The sequence below is a fragment of the Gekko japonicus genome, unplaced genomic scaffold (assembly GCF_001447785.1).
Source record: "Gekko japonicus isolate JY-2015 unplaced genomic scaffold, Gekko_japonicus_V1.1 scaffold469, whole genome shotgun sequence".
Lineage (NCBI taxonomy): Eukaryota > Metazoa > Chordata > Lepidosauria > Squamata > Gekkonidae > Gekko > Gekko japonicus.
This window is the reverse complement of record NW_015173138.1, coordinates 166,624-179,787: the sequence shown is the minus strand read 5'-3', so window position 1 is coordinate 179,787 and position 13,164 is coordinate 166,624. Positions and strand designations below refer to the sequence as shown.

The 13,164-nt window shown below is 46.0% G+C and overlaps 1 protein-coding gene across 4 annotated transcripts in view; it reads left to right on the top strand.

Annotated features, from left to right (window-relative positions):
* The first annotated feature begins 494 nt into the window (after positions 1-494).
* UBR3 (ubiquitin protein ligase E3 component n-recognin 3 (putative)) overlaps positions 495-13,164 on the top strand; it is a 130,140-nt gene continuing 117,470 nt past the window's right edge. For all 4 annotated transcript variants that reach the window (XM_015422265.1, XM_015422264.1, XM_015422263.1 and 1 more), the window contains exons 1-3: positions 495-1,128; positions 10,366-10,505; positions 11,746-11,913. In XM_015422265.1, the coding sequence (XP_015277751.1) occupies positions 635-1,128; positions 10,366-10,505; positions 11,746-11,913 (802 nt within the window). In that variant the 5' untranslated portion in view covers positions 495-634. The remainder of the gene's footprint in view (positions 1,129-10,365; positions 10,506-11,745; positions 11,914-13,164) is intronic.

Sequence of the window (13,164 nt, the reverse complement as noted above, 5' to 3'; positions counted from 1 at the left end):
CCCCAGTGGGGGCTCAAAGTGGTTTCCAAGATCTTTCTGTCGCCCTCCTCTTTTTTATCCTCATAACCCCCCCTGTGGGATAGGTTAGCCGAAAAGAGGAAAGGGGGAGGGTAGAGTGACCGTCAGGGGCCTAAAATCACCCAGCGAGCTCCCAACGGCCATCCCGAAGCCCCAGTCCCCCTCTCCCCGACAGCCCATGACAACGCGAAGGGACAAGAGAGGCTTCCAGGCCTCCATAGTACTGTGCCGCCTTCCTTTGCATTGTACACACAGGCCCTGCCTCGACCCCAGCGTCTTCCCACGCTGGAGAAGTAAACACGGAGGAGGAGGAGGAGTGTCAGGGCGGGGAGAAGCAAGGCAGGCGCCGGCCCGGCTCTCTCTGTGTGGCAGCGGCAGGCAGACGGTGGAGGGCCGAGAGAGGGGAAGGGGGCCTGAGCCTGAGCGGGCAGGCTGCCGGCTTTCCCGGCTATCGCGAGAGGCACCGCTAGGAGGGGAAGGGAGGGGAGAGAGGCAGCCTAGCGAGAGGGAGCGGGTAGTGGTAGGAGCCGTCGGACTCCGTCGTCGTCGTCTCTGCCGCCGCCGCTAAGGTGGGCAGGGTGGCGGGAAGAAAGCGTCCGAGGTTCTTCTTCCCATCATGGCGGGGGCCGGAGCCGGGACGAGTCCCCGAGAGAAGCGCTCCACGGCGGCGCGCCTGAAAGCGGCTCTCAGTAGCAGCAGCAACGGAGGTGGCGGCGGCGGCGGCTCGGGCGCCGAGGAGAGCGAGGGCACCGCGGAGCTGCAGGCGCTGCTGGAGCGGGTGCTGTGCCCGGCGCCCGGTGGTGTCGGCGGCGGCGGCGAGGCGGTGTCGGAGGCGTTGGCTTGGTGCCGCTGCCTGCTGGCGGGCGGCGAGCCGTGGGACGGCTTCGTGCAGGCGGTGAGGGCCTACGACCCGGCCACCCTCTGCGGCCTGGTGTGGACGGCCAACTTCGTGGCCTACCGCTGCAGGACTTGCGGCATCTCGCCCTGCATGAGCCTCTGCGCCGAATGTTTCCACCAAGGCGAGCACGCCGGGCACGACTACAACATGTTCCGCAGCCAGGCGGGGGGCGCTTGCGACTGCGGCGACGGCAACGTCATGCGGGAAGCCGGGTGAGTGGGCCAGGCCGGGCGGCCGGGGGCCAAAGGGGAGGAGAGCGAGTACCTCTGGGGGCGTGGGTCTCTCTCACGACGGCAGACGTGCGCCTTGCGAGTATCTAGTTCCTGTGTGTGTGGCCCTGGGCAGGCAAAACCCCCAGCTTTTACCCACACAGGTTAAAGGTGCAAAAATCACCACCACTCCCTGCACCCGGGCAGTGCGATCTTATGCTGGGTTACTCCAGTCTAAACCCGTTGCTGTGGCAGGGGAGGAGCTTTTGTGAGTCACGGCTCACTTCCTCAGATACAGCTAGAATGAGAAAGTAGTTATAGGGTAGCTGATTTAAGTGGCATCCTTCATGTACCAAGTGAGAGGTGTGCCTTATGATGCTGCATGTGTATGCACGTGCCTGAGAGTTTGGAAGGAATTAGAAAAACAAGTCATGAAGAAAGAAAAGTGATGTTTCCATATTGGGGGAAGGTTTCCATATTGGGGGAAGGGGTTTGGAAGGAATTAGAAAAACAAGTCCTGAAGAAAGAAAAGTGATGTTTCCATATTGGGGGAATTAGGTGTGTGAAAGTATATAAATATGTTAAAATATGGAGAAAAAACAGAGGGGTGGATGGCCATGGAACACTTACATGGGATCCATATACTTTAATTCCACAGCAGCGTGGAATCCAAATTCACCATTGTGTGTTTACAGATTCTTTTAGTCCACGTTAGAATGTACTGGCTTTATGTAAGAAATCATAGTTAGGAGTGGCTAATAATTAAATCTTCAATTTGTGCCTGCAAAACCGCATTACTCACTTAATACCACTCTTCTAGCTTCTGTTGTGTGGGTGTGTATGTGTCTGATATGTCATGTAGGCACAGACTGAGCAATAAGTTGCAGGAGTTTGCAACCAGCTCTTACACCTATCCCCTTTTTGTCTTGATCACTTGTAAGTTTCACTTTCTGGAGGCCAGTGGTTCTTGGCTGGGCGTGGCCTAAAGAAAAAAAAATGTGAAATTTCTAAAAGAGTGACTAGTAATGAAACTTGATTTCCTTTGTGTTTTGTGTCAGTATTTAATTATTTCTTTTGGCCGTGTGTGTATGGGTAAGACAGGCACACAGGTAGAGTGACGGGATGAATTGTGTGTATCTGTTCAGATGGGCAGCCGTGTTGGTTTGAAGCAGCATAACAAATTTTGAGTCCAGTGGCATCTTTAAGACCAGAGTGTGAGCTTTGGTGTGCACACACACTTCTTAAGATACAATAAAACGGAAATAGAAATAACAGTCATGCATATAAGAGGGTGGGCAGTAAATTAGCAGACAGAATAATAAAGATGTTTTTAACAGATTAAAAGAATAACAAGTTTAGTTTATATGGCTATCATCTGTTTGGGTTCTGTTTGGGGGAAAGCACAGGAAGGAAATAAATATGTCAGAATTGCTTGAGTGCATGAATGCCCAAGAGGATACTGATGCACAGGTTATTGTGAAACTGCCTGGGATTCTGCCCAGAGTGAAATCAGGAGCAGGCCTTGGGCTTGTATGCCAAGAAGATAACTAGTGAACTGTGTGTTCACACTGTCATTAGAATGCAGGGTTGCCCTGTCTCTACACGATAGATTGCAAAGAAGGAGCCTTGTTAGTCTGTTGTTGCAAAATGAAACAAAAATCCAGCAGCACCTTAAGGACTAACCAACATTCATTTCAATATGAGCTTTTGGGAGCTAAAGCTCATTTCTTCAGATATGCGAAAGGAAAGTGGGTTGGGGAGAAGGAGTTAAGGCAGAGAGTGAATTCTGCCATGAATCTTTCAAGTGTAAATTGAGGAGGGGGATGAGGGGTAGAAAGATGAGGTTAGAATCCCATCATAAAACTTTGAAGTGTGAACTCTCTAGAGTGTGTCTGAAGTATTACAGAGGAGGGCGGTCAGAGATTCAAACAGCTAAGTGAGGGGATAGGTTTAAGTGAAAATTAGCATGTACTGTTATATAGTCTGGTAAAACATGTTAAGACAGCCAGTCAGAGTTTCTATACAGCAGGCTCTGTAGAGCCATTAGCAGTGGTAGTGAGTAAGGAAGTTCAAAGTCTCTGTTTAAGCCAGCATGACATTTAATGGTTTGATAGATTCAGGTGGGTAGCCATGTTGGTCTGAAGCAGCAGAACAAAGTTTAAATCCAGTGGCACCTTTAAGATCCACAAAGTTTTATTCAAAGTATAAGTTTTTATGTGCATGCACACTTCTTCAGATGCGTATTTAATGCTTTGTTTATTGATGAGTTCTAATTCAGCACTTCCACATTTTAGATTGCCTTTGAATTTTTTTTTAGTACAATGGTGACTTTCAGGTCTGTAATAGTATGCCCAAAGAGATTAAATGTTTTCCCATTGGTTTCTGGATGCTGTGTTTTTGATAGCTCCCACCTTAAAGGCCCATTCCTACCTTGTCTCAGTGGAGTGGGAGCACTAACAGTTTGTCTTCTTCCAGGTTACATGAGAGGAATTGATGATACTGGTACTTCCCACATCAGTGTTGCCCCACGTCCAAGGACTGGCAATACTGGCATTGGTAGCATCCCTGTTGGTAGTCCTTCCAGTATGCTGTTATAGTTTTCATGTTACTGGGGTGATATGGGAAGGGGAGACACTGTGAGCTGACACAAAATCTACTTTAGGAGCTTGTCCCTAGTTCTAAAGGCCAGGGAAATCTTACCTTCAAATACGAATCTCTCAGTTCCCTGATGGCCTACTTAATAGGAAGGAGGAGTGCAAGGGAGGGGAAGGTATATAATGTATATGAGCAGAAAATTTGCTCCAGATTTCATCCTGGCTGGCTTCTTAGGACAAAGGAACATATGAATGGGCCGTATAAGTAATCCAGCTTCAAATATTTCCTTTTGTTCTACATGGAAATAACAGAAATGTGCATGAGAGTCCTTGAAATGTACATTGGCTCCTGAACCCAAATACTTGTGGTGGAAGAAAAACATTTGTAATTCATTTCAAACAATGCAAATGTGGAATTAAGAAAAAAGGGACATTTGAAGGGGGACGTTGAGAGGAATTAGGGTTGGTTGAAAGGTTTTGGACAAGAAATACAGGAGATTGGATTGAACAGACATTCCAGAAATGTTGGGCCTGAATAATTGAAGCAGGGCCAAATCCCCCTCCCAGGGGGCATTCTACAAATCTTGGGGAACAGTCAGAACTTTGGGGGGCAAATCGACATTTGAGGCTTTAGGAGGTACCTTTTTCCTACTTGTCCATTGGCAGTCAGAACCCGTTGTGAGATTTATTTCCCAGCTTCTAGATTTCTCCCCTGGTAGTGCAAAGTTTAAATCTTAAAGGGAAAGATTGAAGGTCAAAGAAGACGGGGACGGCAAAGGATGAGATGGTTAGACAGTGTCATAGATGCAACGAACATGAAGTTGAGCAAACTTCAGAGGACGGCGGAAGTCCGGAAGGCCTGGCGTCATCTGGTCCATGGGGTCACGAAGAGTCGGACTCGACTGTGCAACTGAACAACAAAGTGCAAAGTGCTGTCAGATCGCAGCCTAATTATGGCGATGCTGTAGGGTTTTCAAGGCAAGAGACAAACAGAGGTAGTTTGCCTTTGCCTGCCTCTGTGCAGGAGCCCTGGACTTCCTTGGTGGTTTACCATCCTAGTAGTGACCAGGGCCAACCCTGCTTAAGCTTCTGAGGTCTGATGAGACCAGGCTAGCCTGGGCCATCCAAGTAAGGGCAGATCCTCCCTTAAAGGTAAAGGTCCCCTTGCTCGAAAGCCAGTCAAGTCCGACTCTAGGGTTGCGGTGCTCATCTCCGTTTCGAAGCCGAAGAGCCAGCGCTGTCTGAAGACATTTCCATAGTCATGTGGCCGGCATGACTAAACACCAAGGGGCACGGAACGCTGTTACCTTCCCACTGAAGTGGTACCTATTTATCTACTTGCAATTTCTTGCTTTCGGACTGCTAGGTTGGCAGGAGGTGGCACACAGTAAATAATAATCAGTCCAACATTGAAGTGTTGGCTGGTGGCCCTCAGAAGACACTGTGATCTCGTTGGATGTATGGCTAAGGTTTGAGTACTGTATACATATTTTGTAAATACGCTTATATAAATAAAGTTGCCTTGTCTGGGGTGCGGCTTCTTTTATGTCCTAATTTTTTGCTTGTGGCTTGGGGTATGATTTATAATGATGTTGCATACTTGGTGGGTGGTAGTGGATTAAAGGTTAAGAACCACAGGAGTAGGGTGTCTTGAAAACAGCTGATTGTGAGAAACACCTGCAGATAGGCCTGTGGGGTGGAACTGAATGCAGAGGAGAGATGGCGCAGTGTGCGTTGTGTTACGTCAGAAGGTGCATAATGTGTGCAGGGATTTTTGGAAGCATTTTGGTGAGAGAGATACCTGCTCTTGCTGGCATAATGGACAGATGTAGCTCTCTTGAGAGTGTAATGCCAGCCCTCTAGTAGAACTTTATTGGCAGGAGAAGATGAACAAGTGCTGCTGAATTACAGAAGGGGGGTAGTGGTCATTCGCTGTCCTATGAAAACATGTGATAGCAGGAGTCATCCTATCTTCTGCCTCCATTTTATTAAGGATTGATGTGTGAACTCTGGAGGTATGCCAGTTTGTAAACAGAGCTCTGGAGTGTAGTCTGCTTGCTGTGATAGACGCTGACCATTGTTAGCACGAATGCCAGAGGGAGGAGGCAGAGACAACTGTGGAACTTAGTCATTTTTTATTTTCATGCACTTATGCTGTTTCATAACTGGGTGGGCAAACCTATAATTAAACTGCAGTCCAGTGTTACAAACTGGATGGGGAAAAGTAACATAATTCGGTTCCTCTAATTTACCATATATGTTTTCTGATCTACTTAAATTGTCATGAGCTCTTGGAGGGGCGCTTTACTCTCCCTCTGTTTGCGATATTGACATTAAAAAATCCAACAGGATAATTTTTCCTCTGACTATTAATAATGAGATGGGGGAAGAGGAAAGGACATTCTTTTAATGCAGTGGTGGCAAAGTAATGTTATGTTTTGGGGTATGCGGTGTAGTGTCCTGGGCTGGAAGCAGTAATATTTTCTGGCCAAGCCAGTAACTTATCTGATAGGCTGCAGGGTCACACAAAAAATAAAGCCACCAGAACTCATCCAGTACAGTACATTGCACCAGAGCTTATCACATTGTAGAAAGAAATCTAGTGAAAGTTTATGCTGGTATTGCTTGGCTTGTGTATCAACATTTGCACCTGATGGGGGAGGGCAGTGAGGCCTAGCAGATCAGTTCTTAAATTGGGTTCTGGACTATACTACTGCTCTGTTGCTGCTGAGGGCTTACATGACTCAGTGCTTCTCCATATCTCAAAATTCCTCATGCATGGACCCTAAACACCCCTCTTAATCTAGTGAGCTGTCCTGACAAGACTATGCATAGTAGTGTGTTCATAGCAGGCTAAAAAGATAAAGTCTTCTGCGACTAGTTTTTTTTTGGGGGGGGGTTAATAGAAAGGGGAGCGGAATGAGGTATTCATATATTATCTGATACTTCTTAGTTTACAGTCTGTCTGGCAACCATAACCTTTGGAGCTGTTCTTTTGCTCCATATTTCCAGACCAGTAACTTGCCTTTATTGTTTCACTGGTCTCTTTCCTTGTTCTTACATATTCCCCCCGCCGTGTCATGTTTTGACTCTTCCCCAGTATGACTGATGGTCCAGCAGGTCAGTCAAGAGTGTATTAGTCAAGATAATCCTTTATCTCTTTTGGGTATTAAGGTTTCCGTCATAGCAAACAGCTGCCTTCTCCCTCCCCCTGCCCAGCTAAGCAAACTTTGACAGCTACGAGAAAGATCAGACTTCTTGAAACTTTTGTGCCAGCTTGCCTTTCTAGCTGGAAGCTGCAGTAATGTTCTGCCTGGCACTGTCTCTCTTGGCAGTGTTCCTACAGACTGCATTTATACCCTGTTTCCTGCAATTATCAATTTTCGATCGCTTCCAGAATTTCTTCTAAAACATCCCCCTGTTGCATCTGCCAGTCCATCAGATTGTTTTCAGTATACCAGTCAAAGATAAGATTCAGTACACATTTGGCTTGTCAAGCTGAATTGTGGAGGGTTTGCGTTGCCCATCCCAGTTCACCCCCCCTTTCTTTTCAGCTTTGAGTTGAGAATTGTTTTGATGACCCTAGCCTTTGACATTTTGTTAATTTTGTCTGTAGTATAAATTAGACAGTAAAAGCTCAGTTTAGGTGATTACTTCTTGCAAGTCATCTTTGGTTTGGTGCTGAAGAAGAAAAGAGAAACTTCTTTCTGTTTAACACCCCAGCTGGAGTCAAATCTTGAGAGAGGTTTCCCAGTAGATGGATGGATTCATGCAGCTTTCTAACGAATGTTTGCTGTTAAGATATGCACAACTATTATTTTGGTATGTTTTAAACTTGGTGCTGTACTTGAAAAAAGATTGATATAGTGTAAATGTACAGGTTCAGAGGTTAAGTTCGAAAGCAAGAAATTGCAAGTAGATAGATGCTCTGTCTTCTTGGTGCTTGGGGGGGTCAACAGTGGGAGGGCTTCTAATGTCCTGGCCCCACTGCTGGACCTCCTGATGGCACTGGTATTTCTGGCCACTGTGTGACACAGAGTGTTGGACTGGATGGGCCTTTGGCCTGATCCAACATTGGCGTCTCTTATGTTCTTATGTTCTTATGTAGGTACCGCTTTGGTGGGAAGGTAACAGCATTCCGTGTGCCTCGCCGTCTAGTTATGCTGGCCACATGATCTTGGAGAAGTCTTTGGACAGTGTTGGCTCTTTGGCTTGGAAACAGAGATGAGCACCACCCCCTAGAGTCAGATTTGACTGGCTTTCGAGCAAGGGAAACCTTTACCTTTTAACCTTTACAGGTTACTTTACCTTAGCAATGAACACTTTTCTTTTACTCTTGTGTACAGTTAAAAAAAATTGTCCTTTAACCTTGTATGTTAATCTTCAATGGAATCTCTGAAAATAACTGTTATGTTTTCTTTTTATAAATGAATAGTTAGCTCTGTAGCATAGGGAAGGACTTGATTCATAGCTCTACAAAGGTAGGTTAACTTAAAGAAAACACTGAACTCCTCTAGTTCAGGAGAGTGGGAAGAAAATACGTTTGCTCTCATACTTGAAGAGGGAGTTTGAATAACTTTGGCAAGATAAGCCTGTAAGGAAATCTGTTACGCAATCCAGGGAACTTCTTGACAGTGAACCTTTAGGAATGCACTGCTGTTTGGTGTAGTGGTTAAGTGCGCGGACTCTAATCTGGGAGAACCGGGTTTGATTCCCCCCTCTTCCACTTGCACCTGGCTGGATGACCTTGGGCAAGCCATAGCTCTGATAAGAGCTGTCCTTGAAAAAGAGCAGTTTCTGTCAGAGCTCTCTCAGCCCCACCTACCTCACAGGGTGTCTGTAGTTAGCTCTGGAGCCATCGTTCCGGAGCTTGGACAAAAATGTGTGAGTCAGAGGCTAAAAAACTGTGAGCTAGCTCACACTAATTCAGCTTAGAGGGAACACTGCTTACCACCTCTGTTAGTCTCTTGCCTTGAAAACCCTGTGGGGCACCATAAGTTAGCTGCGACTTGACAGCACTTTAATGTCCTGGCCCCACTGGTGGACCTCCTGATGGCACTGGTATTTCAGATATGTGCCCCCCCAGGCCATGAAGAACCATCACCTTGAATTGAACTCAGAAACAAACTGGTTGCCAATGTAGCTGCTTCAAAATATATTTACATTGGCTAGCTCCAACAGTAGCCAAGCTGCCTCATTCTAGACCAACTGCCGTCTCCACGTTGTCTTCAAGGACAGCCCAACATACAACATGTTACAGTAATCCAGCCATAAGGTTACAAAAGCATGGACAGCCTGGCCAGATTAGCTGATTCCGAGAAAGGAGAGAGCTGGTGAACCAGATGCAGCTAGGGAAGTTGCTCTTGGGCCCTGCACCAACCTTTTCAAACAGCAAGGCTAGGTCTATGAGCATACCCAGCCTCTTTACCTGCTCTGCAAAAGTCAGCTTTAATCAGAAATAAAATTCTCCCACATAAGTGTACACAGGAATGCGACCCCCAAGTCCTAGTCTTTTAATAAATGGGCAGTGGGCATGTGTTTGTGAGGTTTTCCAGCTGTTCTGTACAAGTGGAATTTCCGTTACTGGCAAGTGAAGCATTCATTTCTTGTACGGTTTGCAGTGGCCAGGCAGCATAGATGTTAGACTTGCTGATACCTGGCTGTGTGCTGCAGTGTAGCATGTGATTTTATCCTGACTTAACCATGAGAGGCTTCACATCATGATGTGTGAACAACCTGTGTTTAACTGTGGAGTACAGGGGTGAAGTCAGGCGGAAGAAGGAATGTCATACAAGTGAAGTATGAGTTTCTAAATTGCAAATAGTATCCTGTAGCTGTGTCAGAATGGTGGTCAGGCTTATCAAAGGAATTTAAAAGCTATCACATTGTTTGACCTGCCCTTCCATCTGGTAGCTCAGGATGATGTACATGTTCTTTTCTTCATTATTATAGCCTCACAACAGCCCCGTGAGGTTCTTTGTGCTAAGAGTGGCTGATCCAAAGTGAGTTCCATATTAGAACAGGGGTTTGTACCCAGGTCTTCCTATTCCTAGTGCGGCTTTCTAATCACTGACCTGTCTCTCTAAAACAAAGAGTTAAAATCATTTAAAGCTGTTGACAGGGTGGAGAAATATGCTATTTCCAAACAAAGTTCTATTTAAATTCAACTAAGGTGAATATAGTGAATAGAAGTTGCATTGTCGATAATGCAAACTGAGAAAAGATAACAGGATGAAATGAGCTCGGCAAGTGCAGGATTTTCTGTTTTGACTTGCTTCAACAGTTCTTTTAACTGTCTTCAAATCCAAAGTGTGTGAGTGACATTAATGTTACGGAAGAATTTTTTGTGACATCCTTACTGTAATCTGTTTAGAGATACAAGAGTTTCCATCATACAGTAAGCTGGTATAAAGGAAACAAACATGGAATTGTAGGAATATTATCACTTCCAGTAGCTTTCTCTGTGATATAGGTAAGAAGGAATTGCTAGCTGGAATGGGAAAATCCTTCACATTTTTCTAAGAATAAATCTGCTAAGCCCACATGTGTAGAGTGAAGCATTGGGGGGGGGGGAATAATAGTTTTCTGTTCTATTTTATTAATTATCTGACTGACAATTTTTAATTTTGTACAACTTGGTTTACAGGTTTTGCAAAAGGCATAGAATAAAATCAAGCTCAGAAGTTCCATCTGTTCCGAAAGATCTGCTGATAATGTCTGAACTAGTTCTTCCACAGTTCATTTTCTGTCTTATTCAGTACTTAAGGGAAGGCTACAGTGAACCAGGTATGGACAATATTACTGGGGGTCGGGTGGGGGAGTGGAGAGCTAAGAAGCAAAAGAGAGATCTCTATCTGAGTGTAGCAGAAGTAGCAGGTTTTATTAGGGGGTCACCAGTCTATTTTGCTTTCAAAGTAAGTGTATTTTCAAACCTTCTGTGAGTGGCAAGTGGCTGTTAGGTCAACAAAGTGTAATATGAGTATAGTGAGTGTTGCATGTGAAGTTGATATAGCATGAATCTGTGGAGGTTTTTCTGTTCTTCTATGAACTATGCCATAAGTTTTGCTGAAAAGGACAATCAGTTCGAGGAGGGCTGGGGCATAGAAATGTAAGCATACTAGGTTGGATCCAAAGGCGCTGCTATGCTGATGTAACAGCAGTTAAGAATAACACTTCTGTTGCCAGTAGGGAGTGAACAATTTTTGCCAATTTGCCTCTTCCGCTTCCCGTACTGTCTCTGAGGCTCCCCTGAGTCCCCATAGCAGAATTTTGGGAGCCCGTGGTGGTGGGGAGAAAATCCTGTTTTCTGAGCTTTGTTACTTGTGATAATTTTGGATCCAACCATGTGACAGCAAGTCTATGTTGAAGGTAAAAGTGAAGGAAAGTCAACTGCTTAGATAAAAAAAAATTATCACAGCAATTTGTCCTTTGTATTCCGCAAAGAGCTATGTGCTCACAAATGTTATAACCAGCAAGAGTTATATAGTCTATAGATGGAGGAGGAGGAGGAGATTGGATTTATACCCCACCCTTCACTCGAAGTGGCTTACAAACTCCTTTCCCTTCCCCTCCCCACAACGGACACCCTGTGAGGTAGGTGGGGCTGAGAGAGCTCTGAGAGAACTGCTCTTTCAAGGACAGTTCTGACAGAACTATGGCTTGCCCAAGGTCATCTAGCCAGGTGCAAGTGGAGGAGTGGGGAATCAAACCCGGTTCTCCCAGATTAGAATCTATGCACTTAACCACTACATCAAACTGGCTCAGATATGGTTGTAGCAAAAGGACAGATGGAATTGTGTCAACTCAACTAAGGACAGGTCAAGTTTTTGGTGGAAGGTGTGTCCACCAGTAAAGGAGCCTGTTGCATCAATGGGACGTGGTTTGCCCCAACAGAATGTCATTGCCCTTAGCTGAACAGAGTGGTAGGATACAGCCACTCGACAGCAGAACTACTGACGAACAGTTTTATAAATCAATTGCAACCCACTTGAACAGTCTTTCCCCCAAACCACATTTTCCTCCACAGTTCTTGATCTACCAACAGAAAAAGACATTCAGAAAGTAATGAAAGTCCTTCAGACACTGGAACCACACATTTCATTTCTGGAAGATCTGACAAAGATGGGAGGAGCAATGCGTTCAGTCCTTACTCAGGTTTTGACAAATCAGCAGTTCTATAAAGATCTCAGCTCTGGTGAGTTTGTGTTTTTGTTCTGTCTTGAGGAATTTTCCATGAGTGACCATCTGTGTTTTGTGCTCTTGCTGCCTGCTGCAGGGGAGCAGCAGTGCAGGTTTGTGGGGCTGTTCATCCCTGTCGTTGCCCCCACCCCCCACCCCGATCTTGCAGTCTTTGAAGGCCAGAAAAGAATCCTGGCCCTCTGTCAGCACATATGGGTCATGCTTCCTGTGTAGCTGACTTAGAAAACTTCCTCTTGAGAGAAGAGACATAAATCTTTTAAATAAATCGATATAACATTGCACTGTTGTTTGGAATCATCAATGTGGCAAGACTATTTCACTTCCATTCTTAGTTTTAAAGCGCTAGAGCAAGCAGTAGCTTAGTGTTGCTGTTTGGGAATCGGGCCTGTGAATACAGGGGAAGAGGGACAAGCACAATCACCTCTCTTCCTCTGTTTGTGGAAATTGCTACTCTACCAGGGGTGACAAGAGCCATTGCAGAGCCCCAGACAAAGATTCCCCATTGGCCTCTCTTTGCACTTTATTTGGTCCCTCCTCATATTTAGAAGAACATAACGCAAGATGCTTGAGACCAGGAATACTACTGCTATTCCCCACCCGCACTGTACCCAGCTTTTGGGGCAACCTGGGCCCCCAGAATTTTGTACCCCTTCTGGCAGAATGGACCTGCTCTGGACTGAAGGCCCTGTTCCACCCTGCCCTCCTGGGTTTTTCCAACACCTGGAGGGACTTCTCTCTCTCTCTCTCTTTCTGTTCAACCACCACCACCTGACCTTCGTAGGAATTGCCCACTGGGAGGGTCAGGACTCCCAGCTTCCCTTCCAAGTTTTGAGGCCTTGCCTCTGAGTCTCCCGCTACCCTGCCTTGTGCATCAATATGGGAGTAGCCACTTGTCAGCTGACTGCCCTCCCCTTCCTCCTGCTGCTCCTTTTAAAATAGCGTGTCCAACAGTGGAGGCATATGTGGCACAGAAAACCACTACCAGGATCAGGGGTCATTTTGTAGAAAAAGAGGTGCAGGAGCTCATTAGCATGACTCATTAGCATAACTTATTTGCATGTGCCACACCCCCTGACATCACCGGAAGTGTGTCAGAAGGCAACACCCACCGCTCAGGCTCCACTGGACTGTTTTGGATTGCTAGCTATTGGGGGGGGGGAATGTGCAGATCCGTCCTTGCAGAGGAGGGAGAGCTTGTACCTGAATAAAACTTGGTCTTAAAGGTGCCACTGGACTGTTTTGGACC